A 27,952-nucleotide genomic window follows, 5' to 3' on the forward strand; every position below is an offset into this window, starting at 1 on the left:
AATACCGGTGCTCACAAGATGTCAAGCTGTTTTGAAATTCAAGTTTTGAACGTCTTTTACTTGCCCAAATATTTTTATGCAATTTTTGAAACCCTGGCAACAACAGCACAACTTTTATACAGAAAAGCTATTATCTTGTTATCATAATTATTTGACTCATCACCTAGAATGCTACATGTCATTGGAGTGAATCAGTGTCATCTACAAAAAGTGGATTGTAGTTCACTTTTATCACGTTTGAAGTTTTATTTCATGTGAACTAGAGCTGCTAATGAATTTTATTTGTTGAAAGTGAGGGACAAATATTAATCCATACAACAACACTGAAAAACTTTGATAAGCCTTATTCATTGAACAGGTGGGGTTTTTTTTTTCACTGATAGCTGATATCTGTGTAAATCATCATGAATTATAAAATGCCCAGTTATCCATTTACGAAATTTATCAAAATGTTATCACTGCAAAATCAGACTGATGGCACCCGCTTTCAGACTTCCTGTTTTGATGAGATGGTAGCACAGCCAACAACTAATTTTTGCATTTCTTTTGTTTTTATTTCCATAGGTGCGTATTGAAGACGATATTGCTATCACCTCCGATGGCATGGAACTGCTGACGTGTGTACCCCGTACTGTTGATGAAATTGAAGCCTTCATGGCCAAGGCTAGACAAGAAAGTACTTACCTGTAAAATGTCTTCAATTCATCACTGTAGCTTTCCTGTCAATACAGGTACAGCGACAAGGATATAATCAAAGTACAGATAACCGTGACTTTACGGCAGCCTATATTACATTTCATCATTTCACTCGTATAATGATGTTTGGAATAGTTCCATTTACATTGAAAACCAACTGAAAATGATTAGATTTCGGTAACACAGAGATACCTTGCATATTAAGATGTTCTTCAGAACAGTCAGATAAAGATTCCATGTGGTTTTTTGCCAGACTTGTGAATTAAATAAATGCTGCAATGCTGCCTTGCACTAGGCATTCTAACTTACACAGATAGTTCTCCCAATCCTTCAAATTGTCTATGGAAGCATTTTCATGGCAGTGAATACCGAGTAATAATTTGATGTTTTCTTTTGAAATAGTAGTGGTAGTTTTCAAAGCTTATTGCACAATTGAGATTTTGTCAAATTACACTCCCTGGAAATGCAAGTTTAACTCAGAAACTTGCTAGACAAGCAAAAGGACATTTGGTGACCAAGGAACTTACAAGTTCACTACAAAATCATGTGCCATTATATCTGTAAATAATCTACATGTGATTGGAGGCACTATGGCATCTTACATCTGGTTCCAATGACTGTGTTCATGTTAATTATTCAAACACCAAGTTGACATACATGTATACTTTGCGGCCTTCATAACAGCCCTAGCAAAAAGTAGTTTACAGTTCAATATTCAGTATGACTAAATTTGACACATTAAGAGGGCTCATTTATCACATTTTAACTTCATAGAATGCTTCAATAGCTCTTGAAGAAATGATCATCACGTTATTCATAAAATACTCATAAAACGCTTGAGGCTGACCATCTGATTCCTGTAGTTTTTGAACAAATATGTGAATTGTTTCAACTAAACAAATGAGATATAATTAGTGGCAATCATGATTTTATAAAGACAAAAAACATACACATAAATACATTTGAAAGATTTTATTGTACTACAAATTTACAATTTGCATGAACAGGAGAAAGACTATGGACTGTAAAATGCTCTTGAAGGAAATAAAATGCACCACTACTCAGATGTACCGTTTATTTCTCTTCCCACAATCCCCTGCATGTCATATCAGTTGCCCTTTTCTGGCTTATTTTATATACACAATGTAATATAGAAGGGCATTTTAAAAGAACACTTTTTATTGGATCCTCGGATGTCTCTCAGAAGATCACATATACATTTAACCAAACAGTTGTCTTCTATTTCAAATTTACAATATATGAATTGAACAATCAGCAAGGGACATTTTACGTTGTAAAAGGAATATGGCTTCCAATACCTGAAGTGTAACATTCATCTATTGTACAATCGCCTCTGAATATTTTAAGGTCAGTCACAGGTTTATAATTGCAATACAGCTGCTTTGCACTGAATGACCTCATGAGGCCAACTGTCTTTGCAAAACAATGAAATAAGACCAAACGTTGTCGGAAAATTGGCTGAAACTGCCACCAAAATCAGCAGTATTCCATCTACATGTACAAAGATACCAGCATTGACAGTCTTTCTTATACAAAGTAAAGGCTTACTCTGTATTTTGCTGCTGTTTATAAAAATAAGCCTATGAGGTGTAAGATGAAAATGTATCTAGAAATGGAAAGAGATAAAAGATCTGTACTTTATTTGCATAGAATCTTTACATCAAATTATCAGCTGCAGTTTGATAACTCCCCAAAGTTATTGCAATAATTATTATCTGGCAAATACACAATTGAAATAGAAGTATGGCAATGCACAGAATCTTCAATGAAACAAGTATTGTTAATCTTTGTAAATCTACTACAGCTGGACTTTTCCTCTTGGATCAAACCCCTACTATTAAGTGGTCTGACCAAGTTGTTTTTGACTTGAGGCAAACAGAACGTGTAGAGTACATCGGGTGTCAGACATACAGCAGTAAAACACGTAGACTGTTGCTTTCTTCAACAAAAGACACATAGTCCTGACAAGGGCCTACAGGGAGAACACAATGCAGATACCAATTTATGAGAGACAATGAAGCTATATCATGACGGCAAGCAAACATACCTGTTAAATCATGAAAGGTTTCAGCTTGAAAACTTGGAATCACCGTCCCGATCACAGAAATTGAAGTTCACCATCATACATCCTCTCACACACAGCACACATTCCACACTCAGACACACTATGTAAGTCAACACCCAATATAGACCAACATTACTTGCGTTGCCTAGCCCAGTAATTGACTTTTGGTAATGTCTGCCGTCTTGTCTTGGGACAGTACATGAACTTTTAGTACTGTCCTGCATTGACAAGGCAGCATTTTGAAAAGTCGGTAAACTTTGCATTCTGTGATCTTTGTTAGGAGCTCAGACCTTTTACCAAATCATCATCAACCTTTCATGGCAGTTCGGAGCAGATATGATAAATATATATGTTGATATATGTCCATTCAGTGAACATGTTTACTAATCGTAAAACATTAGGCTGTTTCTGTGATTCATAAAAATTTTTTTGCAATTACGGTACTCTGGAACACCTGAAATGCAGTATGTAGGATTCATAAGCACATTATAGCATCTAACAACTATCATTGTGTGTATTGGCTTATGTCAAACACAAACTTAAATTGACGAGAAGATTGATGTACAAACCTAGCGACGCCTAGATTTCTTGGTTTTTGGCTCCCAGTTGAAAAGATCAGTGGCCATGGAATTGACTCTATCTTCCTGACTGTCGGCCTGTCAAAGCAAACAAGTTCAAGGCAATAAGCATATGGCAACAGACACTGCTTTCTGTTTTGTGGTATTATTACTGGAAAGCATGTTTGCTTGTAGTTTGCATATGTTCCCTATACAGGAATGTTTACATGCATCATTAATTGTAACACACGGCAAGAGGACGAGATCAATTCACTCTTCAGACCTGTACATTGCGTATATGTAATCCTGTACACATTTTCAACCATGAATAGCACACATATTTTTTTGAATGTTGACAAGCTACCTAGATCAATGTGCATGACGATAAGAAACTATTTTTTTGGCCTGATTTCAATTTGTGCATGATTTAATATGAATATGATAAATGTTAGTTTTGTTGACAGGAATTGTAGTAACTAAATACCTGGACTTGCTCCCTGAACCACTCTTCAACTTCTCTGTTCTGTTTGTTGGAGTGAACTTCCAGATCACTGCCGCCGATGATTCGCGGTAAGCTGTTCATACCTGGGTAGAAAGCCTGGGTATTGAAAGCAGAGAGATACACACAGTTAGTCAGTCTCTCAGTAAAGTAACGCTACTATGTCTTCATACATTTGTGACAATACCAAGAATCATTGTCACTCTGTGGTGAACATCTGTGTATAGTGGCTGACCTACATGTAACAGCATAAATAATATAAATTCAATTTTTATTTCACTCTTAGAGACTTTAACTGCAAACATTACAGGTGGCAGATATCTTTACATGCAAACATCACAGGTGGCAGACATTTTTACATGCAAACATTACAGGTGGTAGACATTTTTACGTGCAAACATTACAGGTGGTAGACATGGCTGTAGAGTGTGCCCATACACATTTGACAACACACAAGAAGGGGCTGAGTCACAAACACGTGATACTTAGCAAAGAGAGTACTTCATGAAACGCTAAGTGCCATCATTGTGGGGGCTGAGTGTTATGTATTTGGTTGCTGTGACATCCTCTGTTTGTGGCTGTATCCCTCTTTGAATGTTGCCATATATTTTCTTACATCCAAAACTACTGCTAAATTCTATTCTACCAACAGTCCCTTCAGTTTGGTGATAAATGCCCAAATTTCCATCCTCCAAAGCCTTGCATGGAAAGGATACAAAACCTAATAGCACACATGTACACAGCTCACACATTGCTTGAGTCATGGTATGGAAAATAAACATGCATGATGCATGGGGACAATTATTGTTGGTTGCCAATGCACAATTTTAGCAAGCAAGTGAAAACACATGGGGAAAAAGCATGTTTCATACCTTTTTAAACTTTTTGAAGTTTTTCACTGGCTGTCCACCATCATTGACAACTGCTCTCTGTGGTTTTGCCCTCCTGACTACCAAAGATTTTTCCTCAATGACAACCAGCTTCCGAGGCAGTTCCTCCTCCGCTGTGTATTCTAAATTTTTGTTCACCATCACCTGTTCCTGTTCAGAAGACAAAAGGCACCGATTCATTCACATTCTGAGAATGGGAAAATATTTGCATCTCACAATATACCCTTAGCAGATGTGCTTGATAAAATGCAAATTATTCATTCCTGCCTGGCATGCCAATTCACTTATCAAAGCTGGGCAATTTGAATTTGGAAATTCTTTGAGGCAGCAGGGAAGACATTTGCAAGAATTGAATAATAATGACAAAAAGATGAGAGAACTTCAAATCACTGTGAAGAAACACTGAGTGATATTTTTTCATGATTCTTCACTCCTTCTGGTTTTAAATTTTTTCGATAATAGATGAAACAACTAAAAGTAATATAATCTATATTCGCATATGAAAATACAATATTCATTAACAAGTCATTGACAATGACATAGTCCCCACTTGTAATAGGAGTATTAGTCTTGAGGGGGCAGGGAAATGAGGTCATTAAGAAGTATCACTAAAGTGTATATGTTCAGATCTATGGACACATAGGTCTATGTCATTGTTCCAAATTTGAAACAAGAGGCATGTCTAAGTTATGGTTCTAAATCGGGTGGTTCTAAATCGGGAAAAAAGATCAAACCTCTAGCTGTATTGGCCAGCCAAGAAATACATATGTGCATAATAAATGAGGTACAAGATGTGACATCTTAAGGTCTATTATCCTATCAAAATTGAAGCGTAAAGAACTTGTGATTACTGAGTTATGCATATATATGCATATTCAAGGTCAAAGGTCATCAAGGTCACGTGACATTTTGAAAAAAAACATTGTATTGCTAATTAATCCATATATGCCAAAATTCAGACCTCTAGCTCTATTGGCTTGCCCACAATTATATATGGGCATAATTAACGAGCCAAGGTCACGTGACATTTTGTCAAAAAAATTGTATTGCTAAGGTATCCCTATATACCAAAATCAGACCTCTAGCTCTATTCGCTCACTCAAAATTAGATATGTGCATAATTAATGAGGTACAATATGTGGCGTCATAAGGTGTCCCATCATACCGAATATGAAGGGTGTAGCACTTGTGGTTCCTGAGTTATGCACAAATATGTATATTTGAGGTCAAAGGTCATTGACATCACTTGACATTTTGTCAAAAAAATTGTATTCCTAAGTTATCCCTATATACCAAAAATCAGACCTCTAGCTCTATTGGCTCGCTCAAAATTAGATATGCACATAATTAATGAGGTACAATATGTGGCGTCATAAGGTGTCCCATCATACCAAATATGAAGGGTGTAGCATTAGTGATTACTGAGTTATGGACAAATATGTATATTTGAGGTTAAAGGTCACCAAGGTCACGTGACATTTTGTCAAAAAAATTGTATTGCTAAGTTATCCATATATACCAAAAATCTGACCTCTAGCTCTATTGGCTCGCTCAAAATTAGATATGCACATAATTAATGAGGTACAATATGTGGCGTCATAGGGTGTCCCATCATACCATATATGAAAGGTTTACCACTTGTGGTTACTGAGTTATGGACAAATATGTATATTCGAGGTCAAAGGTCACCAAGGTCACATGACATTTTGTCAAAGTGTCTGAGATATCTGCGTGAACGGATGGACTCACGGACTGACATGACCCAATCTATGAGCCCCCTGGACTTTATCTGTGGGGACTAAAAACTGTGTCACTGCATCCTTTTGCAATATGAATACGATGAGAAACTAAATTTTTATTTATCTTGGGAGCCTATGTACTGCCTTATACATGGGAGTCTATGGACTGCCTTATACATGGGAGTCTATGGACTTCCTTATACATGGGAGTCTATGGACTGCCTTATACATGGGAGTCTATGGACTGCCTTATACATGGGAGTCTATGGACTGCCTTATACATGGGAGTCTATGGTCTGCCTTATACATGGGAGTCTATGGTCTGCCTTATACATGGGAGTCTACGGTCTGCCTTATACATGGGAGTCTACGGTCTGCCTTATACATGGGAGTCTATGGAGGTGAAAACTAAAAAGTCCTCTACCACGGCCAAATTTGATCGCATTGTGAAACAAATCGACGTGCATCTGTATGAGGTATGGTACTATCCTTGTACCAAGTTTGAACGAAATCGCTCCAGGCGTCTCTGAGATATCTGCGTGAACGGACGGACGCACGGACGGACGCACGGACGCACGGACATGACCAAACCTATAAGTCCCCCCGGACGGTGTCCGTGGGGACTAAAAATGATAGAGAAAACAGTGTGAAAATCTCAGTAATACTTTATGGGTTGCCTGTGCCAGTGTGAAAATCTCAGTAATACTTTATGGGTTGCCTGTGCTTATACATGGGAGTCTATGGACTGCCTTATACATGGGGGTCTATGGAGGTGAAAACTAAAAAGTCCTCTAACACGGCCAAATTTGATCGCATTGTGAAACAAATCGACGTGCATCTGTATGAGGTAGGTTACTATCCTTGTACCAAGTTTGAACGAAATCGCTCCAGGCGTCTCTGAGATATCTGCGTGAACGGACGGACGCACGCACGCACAGACGGACGCACGGACGGACGCACGGACATGACCAAACCTATAAGTCCCCCCGGACGGTGTCCGTGGGGACTAAAAATGTATGTATAATATATATTTAACCATAGACCCTCGAGAAAAACGGGACAGGCAACTGCGATAGAGAACAATGGGTCTATGGGATTAGCAGCGTGCGATCCTACTTGGAATAATTAAGAGGTGTTAATGGGTCGGGGACGGAATGAAGCTGGACCTGATCGACTGCACAACGTCCGGTTCATAGACACGTGCATGTGGGTTTATGGTAATAATGTTTTCGGATTACAAGTTATTTCGGATTACCCGCAAGTCTATTTTTAGAAAGAAAAGAGTTACAACTATTTTGAGAAGAATTCGTGAAAATGGTTTTAAAGTACTTTTTACATATTGGTAGCGAGATTTGATGCAACTAGAAGTCTGCAGGGAGTTAATATGTTGCTGTAAAGTGACAAAGTTTCAAATAGAAATCCGAAACACATATCACTGCAGTTCCAGACTTGACAGCAGTTGAAATCACAGAGTTGTTTACATTCCAAAATCGTCTGTGCATCTCCGAATTTTCACTCGTTTTTGCAGTTTTTTAACCCTCGGAATATTTTCTGTGCGAGGAGTGCTCCATGATTCGGTAAAGTATGTTTGTTAACTACTGAAATGTTGTTGTTTGAAAACTGTGAACGGCCAAAATTACGAAGACAGCGTTCAGCTCTGTGTAAATGCATGTCTACCTTACCGCTTCTGACTCCACCAACCGTTGGAGAGTCCCGATTTATCGCGCAGTTTCTTCTGACAGCGAAAATCAGTGTTACAGATGTATTTTCTAGTACTTTGCGGATGTAGACATGTGTAGCTTATCCGAACTTTGGTGTTTCTTTAGGCTAAAACAGTACCAAAATGTTAGAGGTCGTGTATTTGAGCTCCGACGGAGTAGTCATTTTTTGTGTACCCTGATTTTCGTCAAATGTTGCGTGACAGATGAAATAAAGGTCAGATTTTCGTTTCGCAGGACTTGGAAAGTGTAGACCTGTCTAACTTGTAAATGTGTGTTGTTATCGGAGTTTTTTATGGTAGGGAATGTAAACTTATATTGTTGATACCTAGAAAGAGTTTTCTGTAGCGTCTATGGCTAAATTAGACTGAAAGATTCCGTCGCGTGCGGGCGCTCCGGCGCACTGCGACCTACGACCCTTTACCACGACTGAAGGCACACTGTACCTGGCCGCGGCAAACTCAAAGAAAAATAGTACCGCCCACAACTGACTTCACAGACTTTTCAAATATGTAAATCATGGTAGTGTAATTTGAATATTGCTCACATGGGCTGTTTACGGGCATAATGAACACCCGGTAGTCAAGACAACAATGTCAATCAACTGCATCAGCAGCACCGACATTGCACAATCGCTCTACTCGGCAGTTGAAAACAACGACACGTGTGTGTAAGCTTAATAGGCTAGCCGCTTGTCGGAGACAAAACTTACATATAGATACAGTTGTCTGTATGGCTCAATCGACGCCTATAAAAAACTCCATAGCGTCTTTTGCGCTGAGCGCAGCAGAATGTGCAGTCTGTTGGGAGACTGTAGACTCTCGGAAGAAAAGGTCGATCTTTTTGAAAACGACCTATATCGCCGAAAAACTGAAGCAACTCTACAGTGGAACTGACGTCTGGACATCACAGCGGAGCCTGCCTTTGTAAAAAATAATCACAGTGTGCTTCGTCGATGGCAATTCTAACAAGATTTTCTTGATAGACATCGCAACTGAGTAATCTCCGCCACTCTCTCGTCATGATAGCCTCTGGTGAACTGAACACACCCTGGAATTTACCATGCACAATTTGTTCCTTGGTACGTACGTCGTTTCGGAGATCTGAACCGATCAAAGCCGCCTTCACTGTTCACACCCATTTCGCTGCACTTCTGCACTTGATCTTTCATGAGTGAAATAAGGGGCGAAATCCCCAGAACGATCGATCGTGAACGGTTCTTAGGGGAAAACCATTTGATTTCTGGGGGGGGGGGGTATGGAGGATTTTGAGAAAAAAAAATTTGTCGCCAGGTGAGATAGAAGAAAAAAAAATTGATCCTGCCATGGCCTGAGAAAAAAAAAATTGTCATAACAGACAGAAGTGAAAAAAAAATTGTCACAATGCACCAGAAATTAACAAAATTTGGAAACCCTATTCTCATGTATTCTTTGCCGGCGCGCCGCCATAGGCGGCGCAAATGTTTTTACCACAAGCAATTCTTATGTTTTTTTCCCAGCACTTATGATATAAGCATGCACTACATAGGTCTACTTACACCTCAGTGCACTCAATGTTTTCCTTCCCTTTCCTGACCCAAGAAATCATATTTCAGGATTTCTGTTGCAATATCTCAATGGCATAGGCACTATCTAAAGGGGACTTTTTGACTTCTGTAAATTGTGAAAATTTTAAAACACAAGACAGGAGTCAATAAACTAGTGTTAAAATCAATATAGTATTCTGTCAATATAAATATGTTAGGAAGATGTACAAGTTGACAATGAAAAATTGAGGAACAACAAATGTAATGAAATAAAAGGGAGAGGGTCACTAAAAAAATTGAAAACTTCAGGGGGCGTTACTCAAAATGTGGAGAGGAAGAAAGGGGACGGGTTACTCAATTTATTTTGGCGAAATAAATTGAAACACATCTCAGATTGCACCATTGCACACATCCATTTCTCAAAATTGTCAATGCGAGAGGGGGGCACCCCTCTCGTGCTCCCCCCCCCCCTTGGCTCTTCTAACAGTGTTACTGGTAAAAGACAAATTTAAAATACCTATCGGATTGCACTACACTGCACCGTGGCGCACATCAATTTCTCAAAATTTTCACAGGATCTAGGACAAAACTGAACTGTTGTGAATTCATCCTTTATTATCACAGAGACATGTTTTCATTTACCTCACTTCAATGACCATTTTGACAGTTAAACATACCATATTCATGCTTTTCATTAGAAGCTGGCAGCTGGAGAAATGACACAAGAAGGTCACAAATTTTCGGTTCCTGTATATTTATTTATCTTCAGTCTCTGGCAAACAGAACTCTTTTTCACAAATTGTATTGTCATTGTTTGGTTGTTGAATATTGTGACACAAACACTGATCATGCATAAAATGTAAAAATATTGCAGTGTTCAATGTCATTTTCAAACAGTTTTACCAAATGCAAAATAACCTGAAACTCCTCTCAGATTGCACCATTAAACACATCAATTTCCCAAAATTTCCAATACGAGAGGGGGAAACCCCCTCTCGTGCTCTCCCCCTTGGGGTGTTCTAACAGTTTCACTTAGTAAAAAAAAAATTAAAAAAAAACCTCTCAGATCGCACCAGACTGCACCATTGCACACATCAATATCTTAAACTTTCCATGAAAGATAGGGGAAAGCCCCTGTGACACTTTCCCCCTAAGCCTCTCACGTGTTCTCCCCCTGTACTTTCAAATTCTGCCCGGTCAGATATCCTAGTGAAAACCTTGTCATAATACCCATCCAAATTAAACAATATACCATATGGTTAGATACTGCGTGAGCTTTTATATCTTCATTTTATTGTGACTTGAAATTTCATTTTGATGGGTTCACCTTTTTTGAACCATCATGAGATAACTGATGATAGTCTAGCAGAGTACATCAGGATTTCAAAGGTCTTTACTGTTAAATTGCTGTATTTTGTAAATTTTACAAATACATTTATTTGTATTTAACTTTTCTAAGTGGGGGGGATCAGTCAAAATTTCAGAGTTAGAGAGGGGAGTTACTCAAATTCATCATGGTTGACGAGGGGGGGGTGTCACTTGAAATTTCTGAGTTTCAGGCCGTAAATAATGACGGCTCCCTTATATACAACGCATCACAAACTTGATGACAAAGAAAAAAAAATTTGCATTGCTACTCCATTTGAAAAAAAAAAATGATGCAGCTCTGACAGTAGAAAAAAAAAATTGCTGTCACTGTGACAGGAAAAAAAAATTTGCTCCATACACATTTCCTCCATACCCCCCCCCCTCAAAATCAATGGTTCTCCCCTTAAGTGTGTCCATAACCTTGGGTGCCAGCGTGTAAATCATAGATTTCCCATACTGTGGGGCCCTGTTGGTAAAATAGCGAACACATCTCTGCCGCCGCAAAAACTCTTTGAGTGCGTCTCTTTGCTCTCTTTTCAACATAATATTATATACATACATCAGAACATTTACTGACTGCCTCGGCAATGCGAGTGGGCGATTGTTCGGATCGGCCATAATGATCAAATCGGAACGCTAGACACAGACGTCAACGTGAGTATAGCTTCGGCCGTTTGATTTTCAATACTTTGAGTTTGAGAAACACGTTGTGTTTGTTGACAAACGAGACATGATATAAGCTTAGGCGGGACAAAAGCCGGGCGACAGTTTTGAATATGCTAATCACGATCACGCACTGAGTGAGCGATGTGGGCGGTCTTGTTACCCTACATACTGTCAATTAACTCGTTTCTGTAATACGATTGGTTCCAACAAAATTTTGTTGGAGAACAGGATTTCAACAGTGTGCCTTCAGTCGTGGTAAAGGGTCGTAGGTCGCAGTGCGCCGGAGCGCCCGCACGCGACGGAATCTTTCAGTCTATGGCTGATCTAAATGTAAACTGTTTTTATCGTCTGGTGTTTTCCTGTTCGCTTCAGCTAGAATCCACAACGTGATCTTCATCGTTACCAGAACATTCACCATGACTAGCATAAACAAGCAACCTAGCGGCCGATATAGCTCCGCTGTGTTTATGTAGAGAATAACTATTTTTGACACATGTTGATGAAGAAGGTGGAAATCTTTGATAGCTCAATGCAGTGGCCAGAAAAAAGTGGCTAAAATAGCTGCAAAAATAAACAATTGAAGATTTCATCATACTTTGCATATATCACATTGGATCATCCCTAAGAACATGTCAACCAAAGCTATCTGATGAGTAGTTTTTTGAGAATAAAATTTTCTGACCAAAAATGGCAACAATTGCCCCCAAAAATAAAAATTGCAGATTTCATCATAATTTCAAAAGATCAAATTTAGTTCATCTATAGAAACCTGTATACCAAATTTCAAAGCTGCTGGAACAGTATTTTTTGAGAAACACATTTTTTTAACAAAAAATGGAAAATATTGACCCAAAAATTCAAAATTACTGATTTCATCATAATTTCAATAAATATCATTAAGGTGATCTGTAGGAACCTGTATACCAAATTGCAAAGCTATCAGATGAGTACTTTTGGAAATACACATTTTTTGACCAAAAATGGCAAAAATTGCCCCAAAAATACAAAATTACAGATTTCATCAGAAATTCAATATATATTACTTACTTCATCTATAGAAACCTGTATCCCAAATTTCAAAACTATCAGACAAGTACTTTTAGAGAAATACATTTTTTGACCAAAAATGGCAAAAATTGCCTTAAAAATGCAAATTTACATATTTCTGCACAATTTGAACAAATCTGAAATAGATCATCCCTAGGGACATATGTACCAAATATCAAAGTTATCTGACTAGTACTTTTGAAGAAGCAGATTTTTAAAGATCTTTTTACCAAAAATGAAAAAAAATGCCTTAAAAATACAAAAATGCAAATTTCACCACGATTTGAACAAATCTGACTGAAGTCACCCTAAGTAAACTGCATGTCAAATTTCAAAGCAATCGGACGAGCGGTTTCAGAGAAGAAGATTTTTTTACCAAAAACACCAAAAAATACCCCAAAAATACAAATATGCAAATTTCACCCCGATTTGTACAAACTGAATTGAGGTCACCCCAAGTGAGCTGCATATGAAATTTCAAAGCAATTGGACTTGCGGTTTCAGAGGAGAAGGCAATTGTTGACGGACGACGGACGACGACGGAAAATCAACCTATTTGATAAGCTCCGCGTCGTTGACAGCAGAGCTAAAAAACCTCAAATTCTCTGTGTCATTACTCAGAACGTGCCATGCAAGAGCAAAGTGTACATATTCAGAACGTCAGTTTGATCGTTAATGAGATTCAGTGTTAAGTACGAAGTATTGTTGTCAGGGACCGCTTGGCAAATAAACTTTAATATATTCCAAGATAGATCGCACAAAGAAACCTAAACAGTTGCCTGTCCCGTTTCTCTCGAGGATCTATGATTTAACCTGAAACGAAATACACTAAATGTCCAAAACACTTCTAACAACCTACTGTAACAGCAAGTCTGGGTTGCAACGTTTATCAAGAATGACTGGTTAAAGAATATATCATACTGCAATATCGATGGGGAAAGAAAAGCTACTTGACAAAGGATTGATTCAGTTACCTGCATTGGTCTTGTTGTCGTTATGAACCCTATTGGTATTTCTGTATTTCGTGGTCTTGTATTGTCAGCATAGAGCTCTTCACTGGCAACTCCATAGTTTTCAACAACTTCCTAGAAAATGTGATTGGAGAAAAATTACCAAAATACATCAATATTATCAAAAACAAGCTTGAGCATGGGAAAGATTACACACTTGTACAAGGGAGAGGTGTCCATCCAATTCCCAAAGAGTACATGCCACAGTGTTATCTCACAAAGGGGATGTGGCACCTGGAACTTGGAAGAAAACATTGCCTGCATATATCTGTGTAGTAAATCTTTCATCTCGATTTCCAAGTATGCAGGTCCAAATGACACATTGACAAGCATGGAGTGTATCAAAAATTTTTGAGAAGAACGGTAAACCAAAAATTCCATTCAAGTTAAAATATACTTTACTGTATGGAAAAACAATTTTTGGAGTGTAAATCTTTGATACCTCATCCTCTGCTGCTGCTGATATATGAATGGTCCAAATTCTGCAGAACTTTGACCAAGTTTTAGAACTATACATTAGGTTAGTATGTGCCTCAAATGTAAAAGACAAACTTTTGCTCAAACTTTCCTAATTGAAACTTTCAACCTCTTACCAATTCAAGGACAAAATTCAGGGATCACCATGCAAAGTTTGGTACTGGAGAAACAAATTACCTAACATTTACCAATAATTGAAATTCCAAATAGTGGCCATCCAAGTGTTAATTCTATGGGAAAAACAAAATTTTCGATTTTCAAAAATAAGATGGCGAAATTTTCTTACTCCGAGAGCCCCTACAAGTGGCTGATGGGAAAAGAATTGTAAAAATTTTAAAAGTTTGAATATCTGTCCCCAGGCACATTCTTCCTTAAAACTGACAAACAGAATATATCTACATTTCAGATTACCTGTTTGATATTTCTCCTTTTGCTCCAAAGGTGTTCTTCATCATCGTCGTCGTCATCAATTACATTCTCTCTTTTCCGTTTAACAGTCGGCATTGCACTCTCAATCGTTTCAGCTCTCTGTGTCTCTTTTGATTTAGTTTCATTTCTGTTTTTCCCGTCTGTCTCTACAACTGCCATCTCCTTCTTAGCTTTCTTCTCAGAAATGTCTTTCTTGCGTGGTGAAACGCCGGTTGCAATTTCTTCCTTGACAAGTTTTGTTTGCTTCATCTGTGGCTGATTTCCGGTGTCTGTCTGAGACTGGAACTCGTAAGTGTCGTGTCTGGTCAGTTGGCTTTTACTCTGCTTTACAGACATTAACTCTCCATCCTCAGTATCTCGTTTCCTGAATACAAGAAACAAGCAAACCATCATATAGTTAATTTGACAAAAAGTTTTGGACTTTTTGTTGTCATGTACGGGGTATTAAACACAATTTATAAGACCAAGAAGGGTGCATAGTAATATGGATGGTCACTTTGTTTACATCACACACATTGAAAGACATCTTTGCAACGATATATTATGTTCCTTCAATTCCAAGTACAAAGAATACCAAGTCAGCTGTTATTCAGAAATCTACATGAGAATGATCAACACTTGTACTGGCAGAAAATTATCATAAAAGAAGAATGAGAAAATGATAACTTTTTGGAGACAAGACAAGTTATCATGGGTGCAAACATTTTAAAAATGTTTCTGGGTATACAGAGATATATATCCTCCCTTGTATTGGGTTGACCACAGACCCTACAGAAATCTTCTCCAGGGTCTATGGGTTGATAAGGAACAATTCATAACTGTGTCATTATGCTGTCTGTTGACACTGGTGGCAGTATTACCAGTTGGCATTCGTTTACCATGCAGTTGCAATGCAGCGTAATATTTCATGTACATGGATAGCATTTTCTATTTGAGTGAAGTCTGGCATCATCCACTTAATACATTTCTTCATTCATTTACTGCTTCAAGTTTTGAATCACAGCATGGATATTTCATGGCATCACAAATGCTAGTGTAATGCACCTATCAGTGTTTTCCACCGAGGGGAGAGTGGAGCAACAGAGGAAATTGATTGCAAATCAAATCCAGGGACAGGAAACTTTGATCACCAAGATACACATTGTGTCAAGAATTTTGACAGATGCCAAGTCCTACATTATCTACATGTTGCCTCTATTTTCAATTACCCTGAAGTATTTGACATATTTTTATAGCCTGTGGGTGGGGAATTTGGCATGGCTTAGAAAAAATATCACATTACCCTGTAAATCCCCTCCCCTGTGGAAAACATTGATAGTGCATAACCTGAGTCAACTAGATGAAGCAAACAAGTTAATCAGTTTTATTACAGTCATTTCAAATTATATTACCTTTTACTTGAGGCTGATCCAAAGTAACTCGTAATAGATCCTTTTCTTGGTGAGGGTTTCATCGAAATCTCTTCTTTTTTACTCGATTGGAGTGTCTCTGATATTTTGGAAACATTGGAGGAAACATCACCAGCTCCATTGCTGTCACTTTCCCGTATTCTACTCACATCCTGGTCTCCAGACATTCTCTCCTTTTTGACTCGTGTCCGTAACTGAGAGCTTTCTCTCGTCTGAGTGGATTGTTTATCTCTTGATCGTACACTTTCAGCAGTAGAGGGAATCACACTAGCGCTGGTACTGGGTCTCTGTGTGCGACTCTGTGAGGGCTCTGTTTCAGGCGCCAGGACGTCCTGTGTTTCCAGCGTCTGCGAGGGCAATGGCTGCATCAGGTTAACGCCAGCTGAAATTATCAAGAGAAGGAAAGAATGCTGACATTGTAAGTTTTTCCATCACTATTCCTCTGGTATAATCAAAAGCAAGTACAAAGTCCTGACTGGTTATTATGATCTGACTCCATTAGAAAGAATAGAGCATGCACATCTCTGCACCACACAAGCCTAGCAGTTTGTACTGAAAATTTTATCAAGACCAAATGTAGAAATGTCTTTACATTTTCATCAGGAAACGCAAACATCAATGGGGTCTGTAGAGTAAAATTTAACCCGCTATGCATGGAAAATGAATATTAAAGATTTGGTGTATAACATGTCTTTCAGCCTTACATTTTGTTTCTCACTTTCTTTGTGCTTACTGTAAGTTTAGTTGGATTTCTGCATTTTGAATGCTAGGGTGATATGGTCAGGATAATGAGGTGGAAAGCCATGGTGGTAGGCTACTACCTTGTGAGACTCGTGGATTGCAGTGTAAATCACAAGAACAATGAAGTACAGCCAGACCAATTTCAGCATCTTGGATTGGTCGCAAGTTGTTCCTGCAACGACAAAAATGTGCTTTCCTTCAACTTGCAGTTTATATGAAATGTGAGTCCATACACAGTGATACCTAAAAAGCCGAGTGTTTTAATAACCTGGGATGGGATTGTATGTAGAACTGCCATGATGGTGTGTGGGTGACATATACACTTTGTCCAAACTGTTCACCTGCCAGTAAAAGCAGAGGCAATGAGCACACAAAAACAAGAGCAAATACTGGTTTAACCCTTTCACCATTATGGTGTGACCCAAAACCAACTGTTATTGATGGTGATTGTGGACCTGTTTAGTGGGAATTGAGGGGTGGCCAGATTCAATAAAGGAGAGAGTGTTCCATAGTTGCTGCTCGCTGACCTTTCCTCGTCAAGTATGTACATTGTATGTAAGTGTGAGTTATGTGTGTATGAGTGAGAACATACATATACTGTACCTCTCTAGATGATCCATCACATGGGTTATCCACTCCTTGGCATTCTGGGTAAACTGCTGGGTGTTGTCATGGGGATCCGCATACATTACACATGTGCTTGACAGCACCAACACGTCGTCACTGCCATCGTCGCTGCCTTCCTCCATGAGTATGGCCCGTCCCCCGCCGAAACTGATGGTCTGGTTGAGTCGTTTGAACTGTTTCTGTGTTAGGAAGATGAAGGTGAGCTCTTGGAAGATGGTTTTGCGGCGCTTATTGGCGACGAAGGAGATATCATCTTTTTTGATGGCGGCGTCTGTCAGCGGAGGAAGAAAGCTTAAAAAAATGTAAATAGAAATAACAATTTTAATATTACTTTGATAAAAGTATTCTTTTCCTGCCAAGTCGGTGAAAATCCGCTTGAAATTCGGTGTAGCTAGAATCTGAGCAGCCACGGCCGTTATCCTGCCAAGGCGGTGGAAATCGGGCTACTTTTTGGTACCCCCTTTCCTGCCTAGTCGACGGAACTACGTGTAGCAAACCCTTGCTCGCGCTAGGGGTCGTTCGAGGACAGGTTTTGGGCGAGGAACGGCGTTTGCTCTCGAAATGGGTTCACAGAGAGTCTAACGACAGGGAAAGGTGCGGAAGCTACCCAGCCAGTCCCCCACCCGGTGGGGGACTGGTTTTTTTTTTGGGGGACGAGTAGCGTACTTGGCAGGTTAGCACGTTGACGTATTCTAGCGGAGTTTGGGGTAACTTGGCTCTAAGGCACTACATAGATTGCGGCCGAAATTGACCGTCTCGGCAACGCTAATCTGTAAGGCAACCGCCTAAGACCGCCTCAGCTGGCGGTGCAATTTTTTGCCAATGGTGCGAGACGAAAATCACGGACTTGGTCCTGATTGACGGGAAGTGCGGACGGATTTGACGGACTCGGCTTTCTCTAAGGCAACCGCCTAAGACCGCCTCAGCTGGCGGTGCAATTTTTTGCCAATGGTGCGAGACGAAAATCACGGACTTGGTCCTGATTGACGGGAAGTGCGGACGGATTTGACGGACTCGGCTTGATTAGTCCCTGACATGGAACTGATCCGAACGGACTTGAGCGACATTTGTGAAGGGTAACCACCGCTTTTAACCGACTTGTTACCTTCTCGAAAAGACTACCCACTCAGATGTCGGACGTTGTCGGCTGCACTTGGCTCTAGACGTTCAAGCCGTGCAACGAAACACACCGCCTCAGCCTTGCCATTCAGGAACATGGCCTCAAATTTGATACCATTGTTCACCGACTTGGCGGCTGCGGTAAGGTGCGTGAACCGTTGTTCACCGACTTGTTACGCCTATGTTGTCCCTGTGAAGTTCGGCTAACGGCCGAGTCTAACGGGAGTTGGCAGACCTGTGTTTGGTTTATACCGTAGTATGACCGACTCAGGTAGAGGTACCTGTCGGTATATTCCGAGTTTTACGCACTCGGGCGTCAATGACGGGTCGTCATCACCGCTGATGACGTAGACGTGCTGGCCACGTTATTTGAAGGAGCCATGTTTGCCCAACGGGCGAGGCCGAGACAGCGTTGACAATTTTGGCATCCTTCATCTTTGACCGCCTTAGTTGGGTAAGCCGCTCGGCAGGCGACGGTTATGACCTAAACAAGCCGCTGAAGCACTGTTCGTTGCCGTACAAGAACGAGACGGCCAGTCCATTACTGCTTAATGGGCGATCTGTCGGGTTGGCTTGTCACCGACTTGGATGACAATACGCCCTGCGCAGGCGTACTTAGAAGGGACATGAGGTTAAAGATACGGGTTTCCCACCCGTACTAAACATGGGCTTGGGCCAACGTCCTTGGGTGGCAGGTGCGCATGCCACGTACCCAGCTGGACGGAATGTCAAGTTGAGATGCTAATGACATTGACTATGTTATGCTAAGTGCTCGAGGGATTTGCATCGCAAATGAGTATTATTAGCATATCAAAAGGTGCGGACAGGCAATTTACATGACGGGTAGGAATGTCAGCGCCGGTTGGTGGACTGATTGCCGTAGGTCCATTATAATAACAGGTGGTTGCATATATTAACACCCCTGCGTCCAATCATGTCCAGGGCTTTGTTTCCCTGTGGCTTTAAAGGGAGGGACCTGCTAGTCTGTCGACACTGTTCCAGACATGAGCTTGACGGACCGCAAAAGTTTTCTGAAGGCGAGCAGACGACTGAAGCTCAAAGATGCAGAGTCTCCGGGCGGTAGTGGTAGCGATCGTTGTGATGTCCCTAGTAAACGTTCTAAGAAGTCGGGCAAGAAACGCTCCCGTAAGGCGAAGCCATCTCCGGCTGAAAAACCCAGTGGTAAGCGTAAACGTAAGACCGATCGTTCTGCCGATGAGGATGATGACGGGTCACCGGTCGCCAGTGGTTCTCACCCGGCTGCTCCGGGAGAGACTACTTCACCTGCAGAGACTACATCTGCTCTTGTGGGAGATACTTCACCTGCACAGACTACGTCTGCTGCTGCTAGTGAGACAGTGAGTAACGAGACGGCTGATGCCATTGGTTCTCCCCCGGCTGCTCCGGGAGAGACACCACCTGTTGCTACTATGAGCCCTCATCCTGCGTCAGGAGAGGTTCCTGTGCCCAGTGCGAAAGAGCTTGAGTCCTCCTCGTCATCAGCAGAGGCTGCCGAGCCCGCCCCTGCCATAGTTTCGTGTGCTGCGATGTCCCCGCCGAAAAAGATAGTGCGGAGGGTTCGTTATCAGGATAGCCCACCTGATTTTGAGCCAGATATGATCCTTGATGCCGCTACGGGCGAGTTCAGGCCCAGACGCCCAGACGACGGTGATATCACCGCTGAGTCCGACTCGGAGGTTGACGAGGATGCGGCAGAGGACGATGACTTTTATGACAGGCAGTATGTAGGTGAGGCAAGCTCTGACGACGATGAAGACGTTGCTGCTGTGTTGGCGGAGGACGATACCCCTCCTGTCTGGCGTATGTCGGAGACTACCGATGCTAATATATTTGAGGAGACCGATTTTGACCATGAGAGAGGACCGACTTTCACCTTGCCCAGCCACGCCCGTGAGCTCGATTACTTTTTTAAGTTTATTCCAGCTACACTGATCAGATTGGCCAAGGACGAGACTAATAAATACGCCAAATTCCACCAGCGACATATCGCTAGGAAAATAGATAAATACTGGCGTAATGCTGACTACCGAGAGGTGCAGGCGTTCATTGGCGTCTTAGTCTGTATGGGTATCGACCGTAAATCATCAGTGGAGGATTATTGGTCTAGCGATCCCTTTCTGAGAAACCAGGGTATTTCTACTGTGATTACCCGCAGTCGCTTTCAGCAGCTTATGCGATACTTTCATCTGGCAGACCCAGAGAACGATCCACGTCGTGATCCTGATGAGGCACGCCGCCGACGTCGGTGTCAGGAGGATCCCCTGTATAAAATCAATCCATGGATGGAGCCCATAGTTGACCGGTGCGTAAATAATTATAAGATGGGTAGAGAGATCTCCATCGACGAGGGCATGGTGCGATTTAAGGGCCGTTCTAAATTTAAGCAGAGATTACCGCATAAGCCTGATCGAGACGGTTTCAAGATATGGCAGCTGTGCGACTCCACCACTGCATACATAGCTAACTTTGCACCGTACCTAGGTGTGAAATATCGGGATCGGACTGATGGGAGACGGCAGGAGCGAGGTGTGGTGAAAAGAATTACGATGGAGCTGGTCCAGCCATTCTGTGGATATAATCACAGCCTATTCTGTGATAGCCTGTTTAGCACGGTCGTTACTGCTAGAGAGCTGATGGAGACCGGGATCTACATGGTCGGGAGTTTTAACCGCCGTAATCGTCGCACCATGCCCCCTCAATTAATTCCGCCGGGTAAGAGGAAGCGCCTTCCTCTGTCTGTTGGGGATATGAAAGCCACGACCAGAACGGACTCTCGTCTTAACATCACTGCTTATCAGGATAGTAACGCTCAGGTGCTGATCTTGAATACGGTCTATCCACCCTTGGAGTGCGTGCCAGTGGGGGAGGGAGACGAGCGGCGACAAGTGCCTCTGTCGCTGTATAATTATCGCCGGTACATGGGAGGCGTCGACCGAGCCAACCAGAAGCGCAAGTACTTTCACACTGGGCGCAAGAACCACAGATGGTGGACATATCTGGCATGTTACCTGATTGATGTTGCCCTGGTAAATGCATATATATGCTTCAAGCATGTACACCCTGATAGTAAGCTGACCCATAAGATGTTTCATCTGCGTGTCGGGAAACAACTCATTGGCGGTTATTGTGGGCGATCGCAGCCCAGTGTGAGAGAGGTCGAGGCCACTGTTTCTCTTGCCTCGTACATCAATCCACAAAATCAGCCGATGCACGTTGTCAGCCGTTTGGAGGGGCGGCAGAAATGCTGTAAGTATGTAGCAGAGAGGGTAAGACCACTGCGAGCGGACGACTGTCTGAGACGTCCAAAGGATGTAGTCTGTGCGGGGTTCATCTTCACGAGGGCGAGTGTTTTGCAGCTTTTCATCATCGCATGATGCTACGAGGTAAGAGGAGCATTGGCGTGCAGACCTCTACTCACACAGCCCCGACGACACCCATCAGCAAGAGAACCCGACGTAAATAACGGACAGGGGACAGCTTCGCCTAACAGTGGCTTGACTGTATTCTTAACACGGACCATGATCACATTTTGAGCACGGTTGTGCCGTTTGTTTGTGCTTTACGATCCCGCTGATTGTAAATTGAAACACGGATTATTTTGTACAATCCCCCGATTGTAATCTTTGTAACACGGACCATGCACTCGGACGTCGAGACAGACTCTGAGATTTATTATTCGGCATAATGTAAATTATTCCCGAATAAAATACTATCTATGGATCGCATATTTTCGTTTGTTTTGTTTAGACGGATTATTTTGTACAATTCCCCCTATTATAATTTTTGAAACACGGATCTGCCACCCCGATTGTAATTTTTGAAACACGGACCATGCACTCGGACGTCGAGACAGACTCCGAGATTTATTGTTCGGCATAATGTAAATTATTCCCGAATAAAATACTATCTATGGATCGCATATTTTCGTTTGTTTTGTTTTTACCCCCACTTTCGTTTTTGGCAGATCCGTAAGGACGCTATAGTAATGGATGAACGTGCGTTGTATCACGTGGGAGGGGCACAGCCCAACGGAGGCTGTGCTCGTGCGACGTAGACGTTGTACCAACCATCTGTCGTTGGGGTTAGTGCATAGAGCAGTTGCACTGTCCAGAGCTAAGGTGGTACAAAACTGCACCTTAGTAACAACTGCACAACTAACCTGTTAGGAAACGGTAACACTAACGAGCTAAGTGTTCACTGAACTGGCCAAACTACGTACACGCCTTCCTTCAATGGCGGAACTATGTCGTTGACACTACGTCAAAGCAGACTGCAATGTGCGACTCTTCCAAGTCGTTCAAAGTACGTGGCCAAGTGACACAACCCAGGGGAAACAGGACAGGTTTGAGGGTGCTCCCGCACCCATAGCACTAACCCTGGGTCTTCTACTAACCCACGAGAGAGGTGACATTTCCCCGGTGTGGCCGTGCGTGCCGGCGAACGAGCTTTACTTCCGCGAAAGTAAGCTAGAAAAGGGCATAAAAGTGCACGTCCCCCGGGGCAAACAACGCCCGTGACCTCGTCATTTTCTGGACACAACCTCATCAGCGGTTGCCCCTCTATACGGGCATGCAAAAATTTTTGAAGTCTAACACGTATATGGTCGGTAATCGTACCCCGAAAATGCGGTATTTTCCCGCCAAATGCCTGGCAGGAAAGCGTGCAGGAGAGCCTATCTTCTGTAGACACGGAAAAGGGGGCCGGTTTTGACCGACTTGGCAGGATAACGGACAGGGGCGCTCGGCAGGAAAAGGGGTATTCTCTTCAAGCAAAGTTGAATCAAGTTCAACACTTAGCAATGCCTTTGCTAACATTGAATTAACACAAACATTACAAGGATGTAAAACACATACTTATAGAAATTTGAAGTATTCCACATTACCTGTAATGACGACTGAAATGACGCCAGAAAAATTACAATAGGTCAGTTTTACATGATGAATTTAGTTCCACTGTCAACAACATATGCACAGACAGAGACTGATGGACCGGTGGCTAGGTCAAGTTGTGTGAAGATAATAGGTTCAATGCCAGGATAGTACAGATAGATAATCAGCATGTTGTGAGAAAGCATAAAGTGTAGAGTGGCTCTGCTGCATAAACTGCTCAATATAAAGTGTAGAATTTCTTGAAGGCAGCTCAATTTTTCTACTCTTTTAACCTGTACAACCAAATTCCAATCACCACAATCAATATTGAAAGCACTTGGTTTGAGCCAAACCATGGTGGTGAAAGGATTAAACGAAAAAATTTACATAAATAAATAAATAAACAAGCAAACAAATAAATATAAATGAATAGACCTGCAATCATTAGAATACAACTGCCTTTTTATGTCTGTTATTTTTAAGGTATCCCATTGTCTGAATATATTCTCAGTTGGAATTAATGATGTATGTTATGAAAGCAAACTCACTCTTTAGAATCTGGTAGTTTTGTCTTCTGTTCAACAGCTGTAAGCGTCCTGTGGAAGAATTCAGGACGCACGATTGGATGGCATGTAATTAATGCTGATATAACCTGTAAGAGAAATGGAAGCAAGTTTTGTGAAGAATGCTTATGCCCTTCTCAGACAGATTTGATCATATTAAAGTGTAACATCAAACATAAGAGAAGTGTACTGTGTTGTACAATGAAGGCCAAACTGACATCATTGGATAGGAAAAAGTTTCTAAGTCATTCACTAATGTTTCAGAACATTCAACGAAATGTGTTTAATCTTAAATGTTTGCACTAGAAATGAATTCTGAAGATGATCAACATTATGTAAGAGAGAGTCAAACTGAAATTCTTGATCTTTACATTGAAAATATATCAGCACAAATATCATGAAGTCTGAAAACTGCTTTGTAAAATCCTTTACCAGAAATTAGTTTTTCTCAATACATCTTGGGCAACATTCTTGATTTTGTACATTCCACTAAAATAACACAGATCAAAGAAAAAAAAATGTCAGAAATGTTGATGTTCACCTTGACAGTGATATCCAGTTTACTCATAACAAGGTGAGTGCTGTCATTGGTCCAGTCACTGACAAGATAGCCTCCCAGTTTCTGTAGAACCTCCTTGACTGCTTTCTTGTCTTCTTTGTTCAAACAAGAGCTGCACACCACAATGGGTTCATATTGAACTCTGAAAGAGAGTTGTAAATTATCAATGAACATTATTAATAGTTAAGTTTGAAGAGATAAAACAACCTGCAAGGGGTATTTTGGTAGAACAATAACTTTAAACTAGAAAAGAAGGAGATAGGAAAGACTGTAATATGAGTATGAAATTACATAAGACAAAGGTGTTTTGTTGTAAACTACAACTTCCTACATCTCATGTTCCAACTTTACATACTAAATAAAATACCAAACATGAGATCTCTTTTTCTGCTTGATATTCAATTCTGATAAACTTAATATTCTGACTACAGTTTCTTGAAAGTTCACAGTTTCTTGAAAGTTCAACACTTTCTGAATATTTCTGAAGTTTTTGTTTATATTCATACAAGTATGATCTCTTGAGATAACACATTGATGCAATAAATCCCTGACACTTACTTCCATTCATTTGACTTGAGACAGCCAAACATGATCTGATCTCCATGTTTCAGGTGAATGGATGAACCAACCTCTGCTTTGTTACCATTGATGAATGTGCCATACTTGGAGGAATCCTTCAAAGTCAAGTCAGGCAATGTTTGGGGTTGTGGCTGTGGATAGTGGAAAGGTTGATAAAGGGAGATTGGGAATACAGCTGACAAGGTAATGTATGGCTTCTCATGAGTTCATTTTTGTTGATCATATATATATGAAACATCAAGAATAACAAAAATTAATACCGTAGCAGAAATAATTTTACAGATTCCCAAAACCTGTTAGTTGTACAAATACATTATATCATTACATGTCACACAAAAGTGCGAAAAGGTTCTGCAGCTGTGAAACAGCTGTACCCTTGCAACATCTTGGAAATAGAGAAATCACCAAACTGGACCTGTGAGAGGCTTGACTAAAACTCTCCAGGTGACGACAGGATAAAAGAGCATACTCAATGTCAACCCTTTCCTTTTTTGGACAAAGCCAATCATATGTTAATGAATACACAAAATTCACTTGAAAAACTGTAGAACATGCAAATAAGGTATTGTTATTTTAATTACACTGTACTTACCAGGTTGGATTCTGGATGGGATACAGACAGAATTGAATGTTTCCTACTGATGGACTGGTCATTTTGAATTAATATATCACAATCTAAAGGAGAAAAATAAAGAAAATTTCATTGCATATTCTTTGGAAATAAATCATTTTCATAATTCCATTTTCTCAATAAAATATTTAATTATCAGAAACATATCAACTCTTCCTGGCTCTGCTATCAACATTAAAAGCAACATCACTAATAGTACGGTACTCTGCAGCATTGATCAGGTAAAAATGACGTTTCGGATCTAATGTGAAAAGAGCATTCTTGATCTAACGGGATGGACCATTAGACCTTGGGAGGGGGGTGGTCACAATGAAATTGTGAAAATTTTTTTTTTACTATTGTAAATTTCTGAAATTTTTTTTTCCAATTGAGATTAGCTGTGCAAATTTTTTTTTTCAGAGTAAATTTTCAGATTTATAATTTTTTTTTTAGTTCGTCGCTGTCTGAAGATAAAGCGGCCACGCAAGCGGTCAAGGGGGGGGAGGTCAGGAGAGGGGTGTCACCCTATTGCTGTTGGAGCTTTTGAAAAATAGAGATTAAAATGGTGTTATTTGGTGGCACTTGGGGAGTATTTTTGTGGGGGGTGGTCAGGAGGGGGTGTCCCCCCTCCTGCCGTTGGAGCTTTTGAAAAAAAGAGATTAAAATGGTGTTATTTGGTGGTACTTTGGGAGTATTTTTGCGAGGGGAGTTCAGGAGGGGGGTGTCCCCCCTCCTGCTGTTGGAGCTTTTGAAAAATAGAGATTAAAATGGTGTTATTTGGTGGCACTTGGGGAGTATTTTTTCGGGGGGTAGTCAGGAGGGGGGTGTCCCCCCTCCTGCTGTTGGAGCTTTTGAAAAATAGAGATAAAAATGGTGTTATTTGGTGGCACTTTGGGAGCATTTTTTTCGGATTACACATCTTCCTCTGAAACATGGTCTTCTTGCTCCTCAGTAGCTTCCTATAGTTTTGAAAATTGACTATTTTGGTTTCCTGGCTTCCCTTTCTACTGCGTGGTAAAATGGCTACATTCACCCCACCAAACATCATGCATATCTCATGATTTACAATTGATTTTGACAAGCTGAGAAGCTAAAATAAGCTAAATAATATAGTTAAATTTGCATATTTGTGTTTTTAGAGCAATTTTTGCTCTTTTTTGATCAAAACATCTATTTCTCTGTAGCAGTATGTCCAAATTGATTGGATGTGTATAGATGTGTTGAAATTTCAATATTTGTCTTTTTAGGGCAATTATTTATGCCATTCATGGTCAAAAAATCTGTATTCTCTGAAAGGGCTTGTCCAATTTCTTTGAAATTTGCTACACAAAACGATTATTCATGCAGATTTATTCAGTATTTGCTATCGATGAGAAACTTTCAAAGTTCAACCCCTTTGTGTGTTTTTGTGTTGGGATTTGTTGGATAGGTGGCATTCTACGTAGTGTATTGTTCAATGTTAAAACATGTGTTGCTGTTGTTTTTTGAGGCTGTTTTTTGAGAAAAAAAGAATTGAAAATGCCTTTTTAAAAGCAAATAATACATAATGACTTGATATGTTGTTTTATCATAATTGACGTGTTTCTACTTGTTCACCCATTCTTGCATTCATCATTGCAATAAAATGCTGTGAAAAAATGAAACTGATGTGGCTTGCATCTGTTTACCTTGATCTTAAAAGGCAAATACATTTTTCTGTCTTGACAACCATACCATAGTTTCAATGTTTTACCTAGTGTACCTGCTTGGTTTGTACGCAGGAAACAAGTAGAAAACAGGTTCTATAATTTCATAATTTTCAAGTGATCAGAATACAAAAGTCCTGAAAAGATAAGATAATCACAACTTCCAGTATAAGGGATACAGTCACTCTAAATGTATAAATTAAAATTAAAAATGTGCCGGGAGGATGTACTAAAAAATACAGAAAGTTGCTTTCTGTCAGTAAAATCTAAAAAAAAATCAAAATTTTAAAGACTTTTGCAGATTTTTTTTTTACGCCTTTGTCTTCTTATTAATTTTTTTTTTATTTTGCAAACTAGTTTGAAGATTTTTTTTTTCCTAACTTTCTGCTCTGAAAATTTTTTTTTTCTGTTTTTGACCACCCCCCCTCCCAAGATCTAATGGTGCGTCCCTAACGTGACAGTTC

General features: G+C 40.4%; 2 protein-coding genes across 4 annotated transcripts in view; one reads left to right on the forward strand and one right to left on the reverse strand.

Annotated features, from left to right (window-relative positions):
- The window catches only part of LOC139147722 (xaa-Pro dipeptidase-like), a 21,117-nt gene extending 19,355 nt beyond the window's left edge, over positions 1–1,762 (forward strand). For both annotated transcript variants that reach the window (XM_070718889.1, XM_070718888.1), the window contains exon 15: positions 565–1,762. In XM_070718889.1, coding sequence (XP_070574990.1) covers positions 565–690 — 126 coding nt within the window. In that variant the 3' untranslated portion in view covers positions 691–1,762. The remainder of the gene's footprint in view (positions 1–564) is intronic.
- Positions 1,654–27,952, reverse strand: part of LOC139147719 (nibrin-like) — a 27,969-nt gene continuing 1,670 nt past the window's right edge. For both annotated transcript variants that reach the window (XM_070718886.1, XM_070718885.1), the window contains exons 3-15: positions 25,786–25,868; positions 25,173–25,324; positions 24,597–24,756; positions 24,041–24,144; positions 17,461–17,775; positions 16,938–17,029; positions 16,099–16,498; positions 14,690–15,071; positions 13,766–13,876; positions 4,711–4,878; positions 3,824–3,937; positions 3,352–3,438; positions 1,654–2,689 (exon numbers count right to left, since the gene is read on the reverse strand). In XM_070718886.1, coding sequence (XP_070574987.1) covers positions 3,352–3,438; positions 3,824–3,937; positions 4,711–4,878; positions 13,766–13,876; positions 14,690–15,071; positions 16,099–16,498; positions 16,938–17,029; positions 17,461–17,775; positions 24,041–24,144; positions 24,597–24,756; positions 25,173–25,324; positions 25,786–25,868 — 2,168 coding nt within the window. In that variant the 3' untranslated portion in view covers positions 1,654–2,689. The remainder of the gene's footprint in view (positions 2,690–3,351; positions 3,439–3,823; positions 3,938–4,710; positions 4,879–13,765; positions 13,877–14,689; positions 15,072–16,098; positions 16,499–16,937; positions 17,030–17,460; positions 17,776–24,040; positions 24,145–24,596; positions 24,757–25,172; positions 25,325–25,785; positions 25,869–27,952) is intronic.

The sequence above is a fragment of the Ptychodera flava genome, chromosome 13 (genome assembly GCF_041260155.1).
Source record: "Ptychodera flava strain L36383 chromosome 13, AS_Pfla_20210202, whole genome shotgun sequence".
NCBI lineage: Eukaryota > Metazoa > Hemichordata > Enteropneusta > Ptychoderidae > Ptychodera > Ptychodera flava.